The sequence below is a fragment of the Heterocephalus glaber genome, unplaced genomic scaffold (assembly GCF_053883595.1).
Source record: "Heterocephalus glaber isolate CG9 unplaced genomic scaffold, H.glaber_assembly_v1.0 deba00001532, whole genome shotgun sequence".
Classification (NCBI taxonomy): domain Eukaryota; kingdom Metazoa; phylum Chordata; class Mammalia; order Rodentia; family Bathyergidae; genus Heterocephalus; species Heterocephalus glaber.
The window spans coordinates 23,091,086-23,109,904 of NW_028258330.1; the positions used below are offsets into that span (position 1 = coordinate 23,091,086).

At 47.5% G+C, this 18,819-nt stretch overlaps 2 protein-coding genes across 2 annotated transcripts; both read left to right on the forward strand.

Annotated features, from left to right (window-relative positions):
* Nucleotides 1–5,484: 5,484 nt before the first annotated feature.
* Id1 (inhibitor of DNA binding 1) lies at nucleotides 5,485–6,693 on the forward strand. Its single transcript, XM_004840603.4, has 2 exons — nucleotides 5,485–6,009; nucleotides 6,237–6,693. The coding sequence occupies exons 1-2, from the start codon at nucleotides 5,596–5,598 to the stop codon at nucleotides 6,276–6,278; spliced, it is 456 nt and encodes a 151-aa protein (XP_004840660.1). The 5' UTR covers nucleotides 5,485–5,595; the 3' UTR covers nucleotides 6,279–6,693.
* Nucleotides 6,694–16,718: 10,025 nt separating this feature from the next.
* LOC147824696 (transforming protein RhoA-like) lies at nucleotides 16,719–17,730 on the forward strand. Its single transcript, XM_087188807.1, has 2 exons — nucleotides 16,719–17,282; nucleotides 17,392–17,730. Exons 1-2 carry the CDS (start codon nucleotides 17,019–17,021, stop codon nucleotides 17,464–17,466), a joined length of 339 nt encoding a protein of 112 aa, XP_087044933.1. The 5' UTR covers nucleotides 16,719–17,018; the 3' UTR covers nucleotides 17,467–17,730.
* The last annotated feature ends 1,089 nt before the right edge of the window (nucleotides 17,731–18,819 follow it).

Below are 18,819 nucleotides of genomic sequence, written 5' to 3' on the forward strand. Positions count from 1 at the left end.
GAGGTTGGAAGAATGGCTCAGGTGTGGAGCCCTCGACTAGTGAGGCCCTGGGTTCCATTGGCAGCACATTTTTTTAAAAAGCTGGGCACAGTGGCACATGCCTGTACTCCCAGCACTCTGGCAGATTGAGGCAGGAGGGTTGCAAGTTATACCTTAACCTGGGCAGTTTATCAAGACTTGTCTCAAAATTTTTAAAAGGGGCCAAGCTGGGGATTTAGCTTAGTGGTGCAGTGCCTGCCTGGCAAGTGCAACATCCTGAGTTTGATTCCTGGTACCAAAAAAAAAGTTAAAAAAAGGGTTGGGGATGTAGCTCAGTGTGAAAGTGCTCAGCAACACTGTATATAATATATTACAATATATTACTATATATCATATATTATACCACAAAATATTCTTCTTTTGGGGGGCAGTTTGAGGCAGGGTCTCACTATGTAGACCAGGCTGGCCTCGAACTCATGATGATCCTCTTCTCTGTCTCCCCAGTGCTGGGATTATAGGTTCGTGCTACCATGCCTAGCAGCAGCGTTTTTTTGTACTAAGAAAAATTATATACAGTTGGACTAGGGGTGCATCTCAGTAGTAGAGTGTGTGCTTAGCATACATGATACCATGGATTCAATCCCTAGAATCAAAAAAAATTAAAATTGCTGGGCACAGTGGTAAATTCCTATAATCCTAGCACTCTGGGAGGCTGAGGCAGGAGGATGGTACACAAGCTCAAGCCTCACCTAGGCAATTTATCACAGTCTTGTCTCAAATTTTTAAAAAATAATAATACAAGGGTTGGGCCCGGGATTTAGCTCAGTGGTTCTGGCGTCTGCCTCTCAAGCACAAGGTCCCGAGTTCAATCCCCGGTACCAAAAAAAAAAAAAAAAAAGAAAAGAAATAATACAAGGGCTGAGGATGTAGTTCAGTGTGAAGGCCCTGGGTCCCATCCCAAGTACAATGAATCAGTTGATACTATAAACAACCCAAATATCCTTCAGCACGTAAATAAACAAATGGCAGTACATCCACATAATGGAATATTGCTTAGCAATAAAAAGGAATGAACATGAATAAATCTCCAAAAAGTTATGCTGAATAAAAGAAACCACACTCAAAGCTGGGTGTTGTGGTGCATGCCTATAATTCCAGCACTCTGGGAGGCTGACATCTGATTCAAAGTTTCACTGGGCAACTTAAGTGATTTAGTGAGACCCTGTATCGAAACAAAACAAAATAATAAAAGGTGTGGAAATGTAGCTCAGTGTGAAGGCCCAGGAATCAATCCCTAAACACACACACACACACACACACACACACACACATGCAAAAGAGAGAGAAAGAAACCAGATTAAATGACCTACAAAAATAGTATATATTGTTTAATTCCATTTCTATAAAATACTACGACCTGTGGGACCAAATCAACCAGGTGCACTTGGAGCTGCACTCTTTGGAAGAACTCAAGAAACAGGAAGCCATTCTCCAGAGGCTGGAGGTCTAAAGGAAGAGGCACAGAGACAGCAGGAAGGAGGAAAGGAACTTCCGCAGAGCTTGCTGCCGGAGAAGGAGACCTCAGAGTCAAACTTCTGAAGCGCAGTCTCGGGCTGTTGTGTCTGGGGAGGAATTAACTGCTGGCTTTCCTCCTCGAGAGGCTGACAAATTGACCCACTCTGTGGTTTTTTGGTTATTTGAAATGCTCTCCACCATACCCGTCCTGTGTTCAAGGCATCTCACTGCAAAGGACACAGGGGGGTTTGAATTTGCTCAGATGATCATTGGACTTTCACCAGTGTCATACTGGCAAGACTTTTTTAGTTGTGATCTTTCCTTTAAAAAGCCCGACCCTACAGTACTGCCTGTGAGTCAACCCTTGAATAAAAGTAAAATACAGGGGCCGGGGATTTAGCTCAGTGGCACTGCACCTGCCTTGCAAGCGCAAGGTCCTGAGTTCGATCCCTGGTACCAAAAAAAAAAAGGAAAAAGAAGAAGAAAGAAAAATGCAAACAATTAAAAAAAGGGAAAAAGGGGGCCAGCACAGCACTTGCCTGGCAAAGTTTGATTCCTGGTACAAAAAACAAAATTCTAGAAAATGCAAATGAATCTATAGAGAAAGCACATCTGTAGTTGGGCAGCCGGGGATTTAGCTCAGTGGTTCTGGCGCCTGCCTCGAAAGCGGAAGGTCTCGAGTTCGATCCCTAGTACAAAAAAAAAAGCATATCCTGTATAATTTAATCGCTTCTCGGCCTTTTGGGTAAGATCAAGTGTAGTAGTTGGGCAATATAGTATGTAGAACAGGGAAGGGAAGAATTACTGAGGCAGAAGAAAATTGGGGGAAGCATATGTTAATTTTCTTGTGATAGTGTTCATGGGTGAGCACAGGAATCAAAATTTTTCAAATTGTACACTTTGTAAGTGCAGTTTGTCAATCACACTTCAATGGGCCATTTAAGAAAACAAAAAAGAATGAAATATCTATGCAGAGATAAGGGGCTGGGGTGTGGCTCATGGTATTATGTATGGGTTCCATCCCCAATAATACAAACAAAAGATAAAAGTGAAATTTCTACTCATGGCTCACCTTCCTCTCCTTCCTCTCCATAGTGGCAATCCCTATTTGGGATTTAGTGTTTAGCTTCTTTTGTTTTGTTTTTGTGGTGCTGGGAACTGAACCTGGGCCTCAAAAGGCAAGTGCTAGCTGGGTGTGGTGGTATACACTGTAGTCTCAGCACTAGGGAGGTGGAGGCAGGAGGATCGTAAACAAGTTTGGGGCAAGCCCGGGCTACAAAGTGAGTTCAAGGCCAGCCTGAACTACATATCGAGACCCTGTCTCAAAAATCCAAAAAGAAAAAAAACACAAACCAAAAAAGAAAAGTGTTCTACCACTGAGTTACACTTTCAGCCCAACACAGGACTTCCGTACTCAGAGCCACACTGGCCACCTGCTCCAGAGCCATGCCAGGTACTGATGGGCCACTCACAGTTTATATAATGCCACTGTTGAGGGTCATTTAGGTTATTTCCGACTTCCCCTCTTGCGTCAGTACAGCATTGAACATCCTTGGGCACACATCTGTGTCTCGTCTCTGTGGTTTTCCCTGAAATTGACTGCAGCCCATAGAATTGCTGGGTCACTGTATAAACACTTGGTAATGAATTAATATCCCAATTTCCCCTGGTTGACTATTGTCCTTCCAGTTCTTCAGCAGTTCTTTGGAGCAGCATAATGTTTTTTAGAGAGCTGCTAACCAAGGCCTCAGAAGTGTGGAGCATCCTGGGGTGTGTGGTCAGGGGATGAGGAGTGCAGCTAATTAATTGATGATGTCTCTCTCCTTTGAAGCAGGACTCGCTGATTAGTTTTCCTGGTTTCCTGAGATGGAGCCAGAGGGCTGGTTTATTGTTTTCTCCCCTATACATCTGTGGGAAAAGGGAACCTTGCTGCTACCCTGTGGATTAACTGCTGGAGGAAAGTAGGACTATAATGTCACCCTTTCCTAGGTTAGCATAGTATTTTAACCCTGTTTATCAGGGTGACCGATAAGCCTGTTTCAGTGCCTGGTGAAATGTCTAGGTGAATGTCTAGGGCATTTGGAGTCAGACTCTCTACCTTTGGCAAGAAGTTGCTGTGTTACAGTAACGTGCCATGCAACTGTACAACAGCTCTGGCTCCTGGAAGGCTTGGTGGAAGCCACCACCCCACCCACCACCACCCCCCCGCTCCCCACACTGGGGTTAGACCCCAGGGAAGCTCAGTCACTGAACTATTTCCCCAACTCTCTACCCCACATACACTTTTTTTTTTTTTTTGGTACCAGGGATCGAACTCAGAGCCTTGAGCTTTCCAGGCAGGCAGCGGAAACACTGAGCTAAATCCCCGCCCTGCCACATACATGTTTTAAAAATTTGAAACAAGGTCTTGCCAAACTGCCCAGGTAGGGCTCAAATTTTTGATCCTCCTGATTCAGCCACCAGAGAAATAGGAATTACAGGAGTGCACACCATGCCCAAAGACTTGGGAGGTCTTACTAAAGCCTCAGTTTCCTCCTTTCTATGCCGAGAAAGTTGTGCAAACTCTTCATACAGTACTGGCACGAAGTGAGGAAGTGACAAATGGTCACATTTGTGATCACTATCGAAACCAGGCAGATTCTACACAGCAGGGCTTGCTCGGAGCGGGCTGGAGACTCACCTAAATTCATCCAACAAGAGTGCAGGATGCAGTTTAGGCCTCTTTACCCAGGCCCGAGGGTAGTGTGGGGATTAGACGAAAGGAGGCAATGAGAAAATCTCCCAGGCGGCCCCAGCTGTGGGGTTGGGTGGGGGAGACTCGCAGGTGTGGGGCGGGGAGGTAAGGTGACCCTTGCGCAGCGACCGCACCCACAAGGAACGCATTCCCAGGCCTCTCGCCCGGGGTCTGCAGGTGACACGGGGGGGGGGGGGAGCGGGAAAGCTCCAGCCCAGTTTGCCGTCTCCATGGTGACCGCCCGCGCGGCGCCAGGCTGACAGCCCGTCCGGGTTTTATGAATGGGTGACGTCACGGGCCTGGCGTCTAACGGTCTGAGCCGCTTGTTCAGACGCTGACACAAACCGGCCCGAGAAAGGAGGGGGGAGGCTCGATCTCCGCAGCTGCCGCGCCCTGGGAGACCCTGCTTCGGGGTCTTTGAGGAAAAAAAAATAATAATCCAACCAAAAAAGGCAGAAAAGTTAAAAATCACTAGTTGCTGCAGATTTGGCAAACTTTTGGAGGGGGATGCAGTTTCAAGGATGCAAGCTCACTCAACAGCGCGCGTTCTAGCTAGTTCAGGTCCCCCGATACAGCCCTTACCTAGCCCAGAGGAATAATCTCCCTAATTAACCGCTCCCACCTCAAGGAAACTGGCTAGGCGCTCCCATCCCAGGAGCATTCACAGCAGTGTCCCTAGGAATTGGGGAAATCCAGCCCCGGGCAGCTGAGGGTAGACGAGGGCCCGCTTTAAAATTTGGCCCTCATACTTGGAGACCAGAGTCGGAGAGGTTATCTTCCAAGAGGATCTGGAAAGCCTAGGCTGTCTTGGGTTCCCTGGACGACCCAAAAGCTGCCACTTCTCCCTCCAGGCCTCAGTTTCTCTCCTCTACACAATGGAGCGGGAGAGGTGAGAAAGCGAACACAGGACCGCTTCCAGGTCTTTGAGTTGTCGGCAGTACCGGTTTAGCCTCCTTGCCTCCTCCCAAGTTGCCCTCGTCTCCAGTGGCCGCTCTGCCTTGCGCCCTCACACTCTCTCTCTCTCTCTCTCTCTCTCTCTCTCTCTCTCTCTCTCTCTCTCTCTCTCTCTCTCTCTCTCTCTCTCTCCGTGCTTAAGACTCGGTCACCTTTCCACCAACGCGAGGGCGCACTAGTTGAGCAAGGGGACAGGACCCAGGAGAGTACGAGACCACGCCTCCAGGCCTCGTATTGGCTGCTTTTGAACGTTTTGAGCCCGCCCCCGTGGGGGTGTCGCTATAAAAGACTGGCTCGGGCGCTTCGCTCCCGCATTCTACTATCCTGTTCTCACTTCTCCCGGTTCTATTTACGCTCGGCCCCCGCCTCCTCCGTCCACCGCGCGTCTTACCGTTTCGCCGTTTGCCAGAATCATGAAGGTGGCCAGTGGTAGCGCCGCGCCCGCCGCGGGCCCCAGCTGCGCTCTAAAGGCTGGCAAGACGGCGGGCGGCGCGGGCGAAGTGGTTCGCTGCCTGTCCGAGCAGAGCGTGGCTATCTCTCGCTGCGCCGGGACGCGCCTGCCCGCCTTGCTGGACGAGCAGCAGGTAAACGTGCTGCTGTACGACATGAACGGCTGCTACTCGCGCCTCAAGGAGCTAGTGCCCACCCTGCCCCAGAACCGCAAAGTGAGCAAGGTAGAGATCCTGCAGCACGTCATCGACTACATCAGGGACCTGCAGTTGGAGCTGAACTCGGAATCCGAAGTCGGAACCCCAGGGGGCCGGGGGCTGCCGGTCCGGGCTCCGCTCAGCACCCTCAACGGCGAGATCAGCGCCTTGGCGACAGAGGTGAGGTCCTAGCTGGAGCACGAGATCATCCTGCCGATGGGGAAACGGGTGGTGGCGGGGAGGGTGATTGTAGTACCTCTCTCCCCATCCTTTCCGGCACCTGCATAGCGACGCCCTCCCTCGGCGAGTCTCCTGGGGCGAGTCTCCTGGAGGCGAGTGGGGCCCCCTGCTACACTGTAATCTCCTCACCAAACTTCATCATCTTATTCCTTCTCTCATTTTCACAGACAGCATGTGTTTCGGCTGACGATCGCATCTTGTGTCGCTGAAGTGCCGCCCTCGGGGACCAATGGACCCCGACCCTCCAGGAGGCAGGAGGAATAAGTGTTCTCGGTCCCCCCAAGCGCCTCGTCTCGGAGCTGGGGGAAACAAGATAGACCGGCGGGCCATGGGTCCCTAGCTGGATCCAGCCCACAGTTGGGGGGATTGACGAGAGAAGGCGATCCTCTCTCCAACACCTCCTTTTGGCAGAGACTTTGGGGAGTTTCCCCGTGTGTTTCTATTTTTTGAAAAGCAGACTTAAAAAATGGTCACGTTTGGTGCTTCTCAGATTTCTGAGGAAATTGCTTTGTATTGTATATTACAATGATCACCGACTGAGAATATTGTTTTACAATAGTTCTGTGGGGTGGTGTTTTTTGTTGTTGTTGTTGTTATTAAACAAATACTTTAGACGGTGGTAAAGTTGCAGTGACTTCTTGGATTAAAGGGAGGGGGTAGGGGTTGACCTCTGACCTTTTCGCAGCTGGTGCTGGGAGGAGGGGGCCTGGAGGGCCACATCTGGACAGTCTCACTTAACCGACCTGAATGAGTGTTTCCGGTGTCTTTAAAGTCTATTCTTTTCCCCCATCTCTGGCCATTTCCCTGCTCCCCAGAGTCATAAACTTAAATCCACTAGACCTCTAGGGTCTCTAAAAAGTGGTCCCTGGGCCACCTGGATCACCTGGGGAAGTTGTTAAAACGCAAATGAACCTGCTGAGGCCTCCTCTGAGTTGAGGATATTTAAGTCAGGACCTGGTCACTGGACCATCTGCCTCCTTGCCACTACGGGGGAAGTGAGACCTAGTGAAAGGGATCTGCCTGGGATCACACTCAAGCAGAGCTCCTGTAGCCCTGTTTCCCAGTAGAAGATCTCTCTGAGCAGGCCACCCTGCCCCCCATGCCAGCAGGCTGCCTTGGGCTCTAGGCCTGTCCAAGTGGGTGATCAAGTTGGCAGGGCCAGACTGTGCACAGCTGCCAGGCCACCTGCTCTGGGTCTGGACTCAGCCCCCTCACCCTACCCTGGCTCTGCCAACCACTAGAACCAGGCTGTCCCCTGGGGCTACTATGTGGGCTCTGAGGAGTGAGCCAGTCCTGTCCCTACCTCCTGAGCAGGAAAAAGGTGTCATTGGCACAGGCCTATCTGCCTGGATATGTGGTTTCTGCTCACGGGGGAGTGCACAAGTGCCAGGGCTTGTGTGTGTGACACCAACAAACATAATCCTTCCCACTAGGGGGCTGGGTCATTGCTCCTGTGCAGGCCTGGGTGTGAATCAGGATGTGGCTGGGGTGTATGTTGAAGGGCAAATGTAAGCACATGTGTTCTGCAGATAACTGCAACCTACAGCTGTTTGGGCTTATGTGTTTCCCCCAAATGCATCGGGGCATTTGTGCCTGGGTCTCAGTTGATGGATGTTTGTGTCTTGGGGGCGCTGCATGTGTGTAATTACTCTGTACTTTGCTTGGCATTCCTGGGCCTCTGCAAGTTCAGGTTAAGGGTGTGGGCAGCTGTTTAGGCAAACCCTCAAAAGTTCAAGTATACTAGCTCCCTGCGCAATTGTTAGGCCCTGGGGACCCCCCACCCCCCACCAAGTATCCCTGCCAGGTCAACTTCCATGTATACATGGAGAAACCAAGTTCCGGAAAAGGCACAAACTTGACCCAGCGAGGGTAAAGACTATTTATACATCTTGCCAATAAATAAACTAAAACAAATAGTACCCAGAACCCAGAGCCTGACTTTGTGCTCCACCCGTTAGGAAAAGATTTCACGGATCCCTCTAGGGGTAAAGGTAAGATTCTGATGCCAGTGTTACAACAGCAGAAACAAGCTCAGAGGGGGTATAAGCAAAAATAAAATTTAAGATGATTATAGCATTAAAATGTTTTAGCATTTTGTGGACTAAGAAAACAGTATCTGTAGGTAAATTAAGTTCTTTGCCATCCAGCAGCTGTTTTACAGTGCTAACCTCACACGAGTGTCCAGAATAAATGAACTCGAGTAAAGCGTTCAGCACAGTGCCTGGCACGTAGAGCTTGATAGTTATAAATTATTAATTGTGGCTGTGTGTCCTTGGGGTGTCCCAGAGGCACACGTGTGCACCCACTCCCTCCCACGTGCACCCCCTCAAGCCCACCCACGGGGCCGTGGGCGTGTCCCCCGGACTCCGCACTGCGGGGCCTCCTTCCAGCCGAAGAAGGGGCTGCAGCGGCCTCGTCACCTCCCCCGCCATTCAGGCGCTCTCTGGATTCCACGTTTCCTTCTCTTCCCCTTTGGCCCAGGCCCAGCCCATCTGGAGGCCGGCTCGGCGGCGGCCTGGGAGCGTTTCCATCAGCTGGGCCCGAGGAATGCGGAGCTATTTAACCTGAGCATCCCCAGGTGTACGGAGGCGCCTGGCTGTCTGGGGCCCGCCGTCTTTGGCAGGGCCGCACTAGACAAACAGCGCCGCCCCCGCCCTGCCCCTCCGCCCGCAGCTGCAGCAGGGCCTGGGAACGCGCGGGCGCCGGCGGCTTGCATAAGAGGCTCGGGCCTGGCCGGGAGGGAGGGGGTCGAGGCGGCCGCCGCGTGCGCGAGCAGAACCGACTCCTTCGGAAATCATTAACGCCTGAGCTGCGCCTGGACTGGCCCCTGCCAAGAGCTGCGGGAGCCCGAGGAGCCCCAGGACCTGGTTCCCTGGGCACTGGGTCCTGCCGTTCCAGGACCGTGGGCAGAGACCCGAAGTTCTGTTTGGTTTAACAAACACGCAGCGCTTATTATCTGCCAGGCGCTGCCCTAAGCATGTTAAATGTCAATTCATTAATCCTCACAACCTTCGCGGGCCAATGCCATCTAATGCTCAATTTTTTATTTTTATTTTATGGGTTTTTTTGGCACCGTGGATCGAACTCGGGTCCTTGCGCTTGCGCGACAGGCGGCGAAACCACTGAGCTAAATCCCCGCCCCCCAGTGCTCAATTTGGTAACGACTATAATAATGATACAGGCGTATGTTATACTAGAGAGACAGAACGCAGCCACAGCCTCCGTATTAGACTTAATGCTCGGGACTTCCCTGAGTCTCCTTTTTCTTATCTGGAAAATGGGCTTCAGAACCTGAGCCTCCAGGATCACTTGACAGGATGCACGTTAAAAGCCAACACTTCAGGAGGCTGATGCAAGAGGTTCGAAAGTTCAAGTCCTGCCTGGGCAACTTAATGAGATTTCCCCCCACTAAGTAAAGAGCTGGGAGTGGAGCTCAGTGCAAAGACCCTGGGTTTAATGCCCCACAAGGGGAGAGGGTAGCTTTGTACCTTCAAACTGGGTGCCTGTAGTCCCAGCTACTCTGGAGGCTGAGGCAGGAAGATGATGAGAGCCCAGGAGTTGGGACCCAATCTGTAGCACCCTGGCTGGCTCAAGTGTAGACCTTATTAAGGGGGCTGTCTCAGCAGCCCTACTAGGTATGGGACCTTTGGTACAGTTTCTGACCCACACAAGGAAGCATCAGAGAGGGGCACTGACCCACCCAGGGCCATAGGGACTTGGACTTGGAGGACTTTTTAAGAAACCAGCCTGGTCTGAACCAGGCTTATGAAATGTCTCATGTTCCCACCGATACCCAGTTCACTCCTTTTCATCTTCCAGTTGAAGTCAAACCTGACCAGTGTATATTTTTCTTTTTAAAAACAATAAATTGGATAAATTCAAGATATACACATATCATGATTTTTATAACCCATATCTTGGCATTTCTTGATTTTAAAAATATTAAGTGGAGCCTGGAACGATGACAATGGCCCAGGCTCTCTCAACTTCAAGAAGTCCTGGGCCAGGTCCTGTTGACCCAGTTCTGAGATAAGGGGTCACTCGGCTTGGCACAGGTCTTAAACCACGGGGGGTGGGGTGGGGTGGGGGAAACCAGCCACACTCTGCAAAGGTTCTCGCCTGTCCTGGATGCTGGGGGCCATGAGGCCCTGATTTCTGGATGCACTGCATCTCCCACCCCCAGCATTCACGTAATCCACAACCTCACACATGCGGGTGTGAGTCATCCAGCCTCAGAGTGGACTTGTTGGGGGTGCTGTGGATCCCCAACCTTTTGCCTTAGGCCTCTTCCACATTAGTCACTCCTAATGAGCTCCAGGAACTTCCAACCAGAGTGGCCTCTTGATGCCCAGAGTCACACAGCCAAACTTCCCAGGAGCTTTGGTCTCTGGGTCCAGCTGGCTCCACAGGGAAAGGAGGTGTGAGTCACAGGGCCAGGCCCAGGCTGGGTGAGGCTGGGTCCAGGGTCCAGGCGTCACTTTCCGGGAAAGGGAAGGGAAGAGGAAACCAGAGGCAGGAGGAACTGCAGGGAGGGGCAGGGCGCCCTTATCTCGGCAGCTGGACCTGGCTGGCCCTGCTTCCTGCCTACCACAACTCTTGCAAAACCTCCTTTCCACTGCTGCCCCAAGAGGGTGCCCCAGGCCAGTACAGGGTTGCATCAGGGCCTTGTGCAAGGCGAAGTTACAGTGGTGAGGAGAGTGGCGGTGGGCCAAGGGGGAGCGAGGGAAGACAGATGGAATGCCCCTTCTGATTAAGCATTGCTTCTCCTCTCTGGCCCTCAGCATCCCCAGGTGTTTGTTTGTTTGTTTTGTTTTGTTTAATGAGACAGGGGCTCACTGTATAATTCAGGCTTCCCTTGAATTTGTAGCAATCTTCCTGCCTCAGTCTCTGGAGTGCTGGGATTACTGGCATGCGCCACCGCACCTGGCTACATTCTCTTTTCAAATGAATGCTATGCCCCACTCTTCTGAGGTTTCCACTATATCCCAAACCCACGCATTGAGCACCAGGCTAAGTGACTGTCAGCTTCTACCTGGAGAGCTGTACCAGCTGGTTCATTGAACCAACAGAAAACTCTTAAGAAATGCCAGGAATGAGTGCAAGAAGCTCATAATTCTGACAAAATCATTGCCCTCTTGGAACCTACATGCTTGGTGGGAGACAGCAAATAAATATGCACGTATGTGTTCAGAGGCCCATTTTTTTAAAGAGACCAGAAATGCCAGCCCCAATCAGCCTATCCTGGCCTTGCCTGCCTTATAGAGTAGCAGAGGAGCATTTTTTTGTTTTGTTTTTTTGTTTGTTTGTTTGTTTTTGGTACCAGGGATCAAACTCAGGACCTTGTGCTTGCAAGGCAGGCAGTGGCACCACTGAGCTGAATCCCTGGCCCTTTTGTTTGTTGTTTTATATATATATATATATATACACACACATATATATGTATATTTATATATATACATATTCTTTTGTTTGTTTTTTGAGACAAGGTCTCACTAGCTGGCCTCAAACTAGCAGTAATCCTCCTGCCTCAGCCTCCCAAGTGCTGGTATTACAGGCGTGCACCACCACGCCACCCAGCTGGTCAGAAGCACATTTACCTGAGAGTCACTGACCTATGCACCTGGGAAGAGGTGTAACGTTGTGTTCTTAGGTTTCTTTGTGTGTTCTGTAAAATTTGCAAAATCTTGTTTTCCTTCGAGGTCCCACAGAACCTGATTCCCTATATATAAGAGAACAGGGAACAGGCAACAAGCTCAAAGAAGAATTGTGTCTTGGCAAGGAATTGCCAAGGATCCCCAGGTGGGCTCCAGAGCAGCTGGACTCACTCATTGGCGAACCCTGGCATCAGCCCAGTCTGGCCTCTCTGACCACTGGCGCCCTCTCCCGGGATAAACTGGGTCTGCGCCTGCGTGGAGGAAAAACGCCGAGCAGGTCGGGCGGGAGGCGATGGCTGGTAAGAAAGCGGCCTCTAGTGGACTTCCTGGGACTTGCAGTTAGAGCTACGAGCGTGTTAGGAAGTACCACGATCTGGTACTGCCTCTTGAGTGCTGGGTTACAGGCATGCACCACTACGCCTGGCCTGAAGAGACTTATTTATTTATTTTATTTTATTTTTATTTTATTTTATTTTTTATTTTTGGTACCAGGGATCGAACTCGGGTCCTTGCGCTTGTGCAGCAGGCAACGAAACCACTGAGCTAAATCCCCGGCCCTATTTATTTTATTTTATTTTATTTTTTCATATAGGGTCTCATTGTGTGGCCCAGGCTGCCCTCAATCTCACAGTGAAAGTCCTGCCTCTGCCTCCCGAATGCTGGGATTACAGGCATGCATCACCACACCCAGCCGACATTTTTAAATTGTGAAGGGGGCTATACCTACAAAACAGTAGATATCAACCAGTCGTGGCGCACACCTGTGGTCCCAGCCCTCAGGAGGCTGAGGCAGGAGAATTGTCATGTGTTCGAGGCCAGCCTGGGGTACATAGTGAGCTCAAAACCAGCCTGAACTACAGAGTGAGATCCTGTCTTAAACCCCACGCCCAGAAAGAAACCCCTGCCCAGAGAGGTTAAGTGACTTGCCAGAGTCCTCCAGCTCCGGTCTCTTCAGCAAAGGTCATAGCCTTGGAAGTAATTTTGGGGATGAGGAATGCGAACATAGCTCTTTTCCCTTTTGAAGATTAGCAAAACTAAAATTTCCCTTTAAAATCTTCTTCTGGTATACAGCATGCACAAGGTCCTGGGTTCAATCTCCAGCACCCTCTACCCAAAACCATTTTCTTTTGAGCAAAGTAGAAATACAGGCTGCTCCTTGAAAACCACCCCAAGACAAACACACACTCATGGTCACTCTGTCTCCAACACTGCCAATTCTAACTCAGGCATATCTCAGATCCACCCTGGTCTCCATCGTCTCACACCTGGTCACTCCAGTCGCTGCTTCTTTGGTCTCCCTTCTTCCACACTGTCCCCAACATGATCCACACCGCAGCCAGAGGGATGCTATGATAAGATTATGTTACTCATCTGTTTAAAAGCTTCCCACAGGTCTGGGTGCAGTGTTCCATACATATAATCCCAGGAGGCTGAGGCAGGAGGATCACAGGTTAGAGGCCTGCCTGGGCTACATAGTGAGAATCTGTCTCAAAAAACTAAAAACAAACAAAATCTGGGGATGTAGATCAGTGGTAGAGCACTGTCCACCACTCAAGAGGCCCTGGTTTTATACTCAGGACTCAATCAGAGCAAGCTGGGCATGGTGGTGCATGCCTATAATTCTAGCACTCAGGAGGCTGAAGCAGGAGTATCCCTGTGAGTTTGAGGCCAGCCTGGGCTACAGAGTGAGTTCAAGTCTAGCCTGAAGTACATAACGAGAGCCTGTCTCCAACAAAAAACCAAAATGAAACAAAAATCAATCAGAGTAAAGTAGTAATTTTATTTTATTTATTTATTTTTTTGGTACCGAGGATTGAACTCAGGACCTTGCACTTGTGAGGCAGGTGAGGCGCCACTGAGCTAAATCCCCATCCCTAAGGTAGTAATTTCAAACCAGAGGCACCCAGCAGATGCAGCCTTGGACAATTGATCAAGGTTAACAGCACCAGGACTTCCAAGAAGATGTTGGAGTGGTGAACAGCAGAGAAACAGCCTCTCCGAGATTTGTAACATGAGGAAGACCAGACGGAGGGAAGTAGGATCTGAAGTGAGTTGAGGCCCACAGGGAGAGCGAGGAGACTTCAACAAAGAAGGAGTGATGAGTGGTTCTTTCTCCCTGAGCTCTGACTTACTTTATGGGAAGGACAGCTCAAACCTGCAGATGTACGGTGATACTGGTGACCCCAGAGGCCTCCATGGAGAGATACGCCAGTGGAACAGAGCAGTGGACACAGTGGATTTCAGTGACTGGTGAATTATTTGGATTCAGATGTCACCCAGGAGAGGGCAACTGGGTGGTCACCATCTTGGAGGGGGCCCAACTGAACTTAGAACTCAGAGCACTTGTGGGCTGGCTCCATCAGGGTGAGGCAGAACCAAGATCAAGTCAGCAGGAGGTTAAGGAGGCACATTCAAGCTGGCAAGGAGCCAAGTTCAAGCTGGCAGGAGCACAGAGTGTTGAAGGGTGAACAAATTGGGTTTGAGCCTCACAGCCAGAAACCAGGATGAGCTTCAGAACTAAATGTGCAGGCTTTCTGGATTTATCCACTACCTCACTGTAAATCTACAGCTGGCTTGTTGGGATTAATCAACATGGATCTGGGCTCTGTGTGCCAAACTTGTCTACCAGTGACAGCAGAGACATACCTTGAAGTGGACATTTTTCCTTGTTTTCTTCATTTTTTTCTTTTCTGGTTTTTGTTTTTGTTTTTGTTTTCCTTTCTTTTTTCTTGATTGTTCTTATTTTTTTCCCATTAAGTTTATTGGTACATTTTAGGTATAAAATACAGTTACCTTCATCATTGGGATCTTGTACCTTTACATGATGTATCTTGGTTCTTATTTTTTTCCCCATTCCCCTGCCCTCCCTCTATCCCCTTCACCCTTCCTTATTTACAAACACTTTGTTTCCAATTTTTTTCCTTTTCTCGTATTTTTTCTTTTCCCTTCTCTCCTTTCCCCCACCCTCCCACTTCCCCTATTCCTTTAGACCTTTTCTTCCTATTACACAATATCAATTATACATTTTAAAAATTACAATATCAAGGTTTAAAGGTCATTACCACAGATTTTACAGAATTTGGGGGGGGTACCGGGGATCGAACTTGGGTCCTTGCGCTTGCGCAGCAGGCAACAAAACCACTGAGCTAAATCCCTGGCCCAATTTTACAGACTTTAAAAGTATATAGAAAGCATATTACAAAAATCTTTTTTGAGATAAATTTGACGACTTCTATGAAGTACCTTGGAAGACAAATTAATGAAACTGACTCTGGAAGAAATATAAAATTTGAATAGCATCTATTAAAGAAAGTATATTCCTAGCTTGAAAACCTACCTATATGACAACAACAGGCTCATACACATTTTAACTTATGAATTGTATCAAACATTTGAAGCAGAAAAAAGAAGGAACACTTCTCCCCTCATTTTAGGAAATCAACATTGTGCTAATACTAAAACTGGATAAAGATAATAGAGGAAAAAAGTATGAACATAGATAAAAATTTGTTTAACAAAACAAACTATTAGAAGTCAGATCTGGCAGTATGTAGAAAGTAGTTTTATTATAGGGATGACAGTGTTGGTTCAGCATTGGAAGATCCACCCTCACAAGTCATCATTTTAACAGAAGAAAGGAAGAAGCCATGTGCTTCTGTCAGTAGTTGCAGAAAAAGTATTGGACTAAATTCTACAGCTGTTCATGGTAAAAGCTATCAGGAGTCTAGAAGTAGAACAGAACCTTCTCAATAGATAAAGGACATGTACTCCATACTTCCAGCAAAAATGCCTTATATGAGTGGAAAAGATACAATGCTTTCTCCCTAAGGTGGGGAACAAGGGCAGATGTGGCTACTCTTCATCTGTCCATTAAACTTTGAAACGTAGGCCCAAACCAAAATAGTCTGTCAATAAAAAGAAACAAATAGCATAGGATTGGCAAGGTAGAAGTAAAATCTTTATATGCAGATGAAATGGTCATCTACAGAGAAAATACTAAGAAATCTCTAGAAGACCCTAGAACTTACATTTGAATTTAGCAGGGTTAGAAAACACAAGGTATATATAAAAATTCGAGTCTGTGTATACTTGCTATAAATGAAGAATTGGATATTGAAATTTAACTTATTTTTTTGGTACCGGGGATCAAACTCGGGTCCTTGCACTTGCGAGACAGGCGGTGGAACCACTGAGCTAAATCCCCGGCCCCTGGATATTGAAATTTAAAAGTTATGTAGGAGGGCCGGGGATTTAGCTCAGTGGTTTTGCCGCCTGCTGTGCAAGTGCAAGGACCTGAGTTTGATCCTCAGTACCAAAAAATAAAAATAAAATAAAAAATAAAAGTTATGTAGGAGTAAAAGGACCTGGAAAAGTAAAAAGAAAAAAAAAGTAACAGTGTTGGAAGACATTTATTACCTAATTTTAAGATTTCTTCTAAAGCTACAATAATCAAGGCAATGTTGGCATAAGGAAAGACATATAGACCAATGGAATAAAACAGAGAATCTAGAAATAGAACTACACATATATGGTCCACTGAGTTTTGAAAGATTATTTAACATTAACATTTTATAGAACATAAACTCAACTCAAGAGCAGAGGAAAAGATAGTGTTTTCAACAAATAGTACTAGAACACCTCGTATCTGTATGTAAAAAATTAACCTCAACCCTTTATTTCCGTACATGAAAATAACTTGAAGGGATCTATGAACCTAAATATGAAAGCCTAAAACTATAAAACTTTAAGAAGAAATTATAAGGGAAAATGTTCATGAATTTAGGGTAGGCAAGAATTTCCTAGGGTACAAAAAACATGATGTATAAAAGACAAAAATTGATAAGTGAGATTCCATCAAAATTTAGAACTTTAAAAGACATTGTTAAGAAAATGAGGCCTCCGGAGCTATCCGGCCTAGACTTAGAGCTTGCGACTCGCGGACCGGAGTCCTCGTCATGAAGAGGCCGGACTCAGGGTCGTCGCCTGAGCCTGTCATCTGAGAAGTTCAAGGTACTTTGTACAAGCCTGTGTTTTGCAGTACATTTGTAACTGATGGCTGCCATCTGAAAGAAACTGGTGATTGTTGGTGATGGAGCTTGTGGCAAGACATGCTTGCTCATAGTTTTTAGCAAGGACCAGTTCCCAGAAGTATATGTGCCCACAGTGTTTGAGAACTATGTGGCAGATATTGAAGTGGATGGAAAGCAGGTAGAGTTGGCTTTATGGGACACAGCTGGACAGGAAGATTATGATCGCCTGAGGCCTCTCTCCTACCCAGACACGGATGTTATACTGATGTGTTTCTCCATTGACAGCCCTGATAGTTTAGAAAATATCCCAGAAAAATGGACCCCAGAAGTAAAGCTTTTCTGTCCCAATGTACCCATTATCCTGATTGGAAACAAGAAGGATCTTCAGAACGATGAGCACACAAGACAGGAGTTAGCCAAGATGAAGCAGGAGCCAGTAAAACCTGAAGAAGGCAGAGATATGGCAAACAGGATTGGCGCCTTTGGGTACATGGAATGTTCAGCGAAGACCAAAGATGGAGTGAGGGAGGTTTTTTTTGGTTTGTTTTTGTTTTTTTGGTACCAGGGATCAAAGTTGGGTCCTTGTGCTTGCACAGCAAGCACCAAAACCACTGAGCTAAATCCCCGGCCCGAGGGAGGTTTTTGAAATGGCCACAAGAGCTGCTCTGCAAGCCAGGCGTGGGAAGAAAAAATCTGGGTGCCTTGTCTTGTGAAACCTTGCTGCAAGCACAGCCCTCATGTGGTTAATTTTGAAGTGCTGTTTATTAATCTTAGTGTATGATTACTGGCCTTTTTCATTTATCTATAAATTACCTAAGATTACAAATCAGAAGTCATCTTGCTACCAGTATTTAGAAGCCAGCAATGATTATTAATGATGTCCAATCCATCTGACCTGCCAGGATCCTTCTGACACTGCTCTAACAGCCCTCTCTGCACTCCACCTGACACACCAGGCACTAATTCAAAGAATTTCTTAACTTCTTGCTTCTTTCTAGAAAGAGAAACAGTTGGTAACTTTTTTGAACTAGGCTGTAACTACTTTTTAACTAACATGTCCTGCCTCTATAATCTGTCAGTTGCAGGGAACTCTCTAAGGAGTCCTCACTTCAGAGCCTTACTCCTCATGGAGTTCATTGGCCTAGCTCTGGGGTGGGCATCCAGTTTTTTTGAGAACATGCTCAGCCAGAAGCCCCAAGTCCATGCAGCTGTGGCAGTTACAGTTCTGTGGTTTCATGTTAGTTACCTTATAGTTACTATGTAATTAGTGCCACTTTATGTTACCAAAAATAAATGTATCTACCCCAGACTTGATGTAGTATTTTTTGTATAACTGGATTTCCTAATACTGATATTTGTCATTCCCACAGAGAATGTATTGTTGTTTTTTTTGGTTTTTTTGGTACCGGGGATCGAACTCAGGACCTTGTGCTTGTGAGGCAGGCGCCGGAACCACTGAGCTAAATCCCCGGCCCTATTGGTTTTTTTTTTTAAAAGAAAAAAAAGTTATTTGGAAATAAAGTCAGATGGAAAATTCATTTTTAAAATGCCCATTTCATCACTTTCTCTGATACAAGAAGGCTGTCGCCCCTTTTCAGCCCCACATATCCCAGTGCCCCTCTCTAGAACTGGGTTAGTAACTAGGAATTTGGTTTGAAAATGGCATAGCCTGGGGCGAGGGATTTAGATCAGTGGTGTGCCATCTGCCTCGAAAGCGCAAGGTCCTGAGTTTGATCCCTCGTGCCAAAAAAAAAAAAGGCATAGCCTTTCTCACCTGAACTGCAGGGCCTGGCTCTATTCACAGTGCTCCTTTCTCCTCACCTACCCAGGTGCCCTCCCCAAGAAGCCATTGGTTCTCAGGGATGGCACTTGGTTTTTCTCTTCTCTCCAGCTGACTAAACTTTTTTTCTGTACCAGTTAATTTTTCCAACTAATAGAATAAAGGCAGTTTTCTAAAAAAAAAAAAAAAAAAGAAAATGAAAAGTAGTCTTTAACCAGAACATATCTATAAAACATATAACCTATGTCTAGAATATATAAAGAACTCTTACAGCTCATTAATAGAC

Coding starts and splice junctions, on each gene's coding strand:
- Id1 (XM_004840603.4), top strand. CDS start 5,596: ATGAAGGTGGCCAGTGGTAGCGCCGCGCCCGCCGCGGGCCCCAGCTGC. Junction 6,010..6,236: donor TCAGCGCCTTGGCGACAGAG/GTGAGGTCCTAG, acceptor TCATTTTCACAG/ACAGCATGTGTTTCGGCTGA.
- LOC147824696 (XM_087188807.1), top strand. CDS start 17,019: ATGTGTTTCTCCATTGACAGCCCTGATAGTTTAGAAAATATCCCAGAA. Junction 17,283..17,391: donor CCAAAGATGGAGTGAGGGAG/GTTTTTTTTGGT, acceptor GGCCCGAGGGAG/GTTTTTGAAATGGCCACAAG.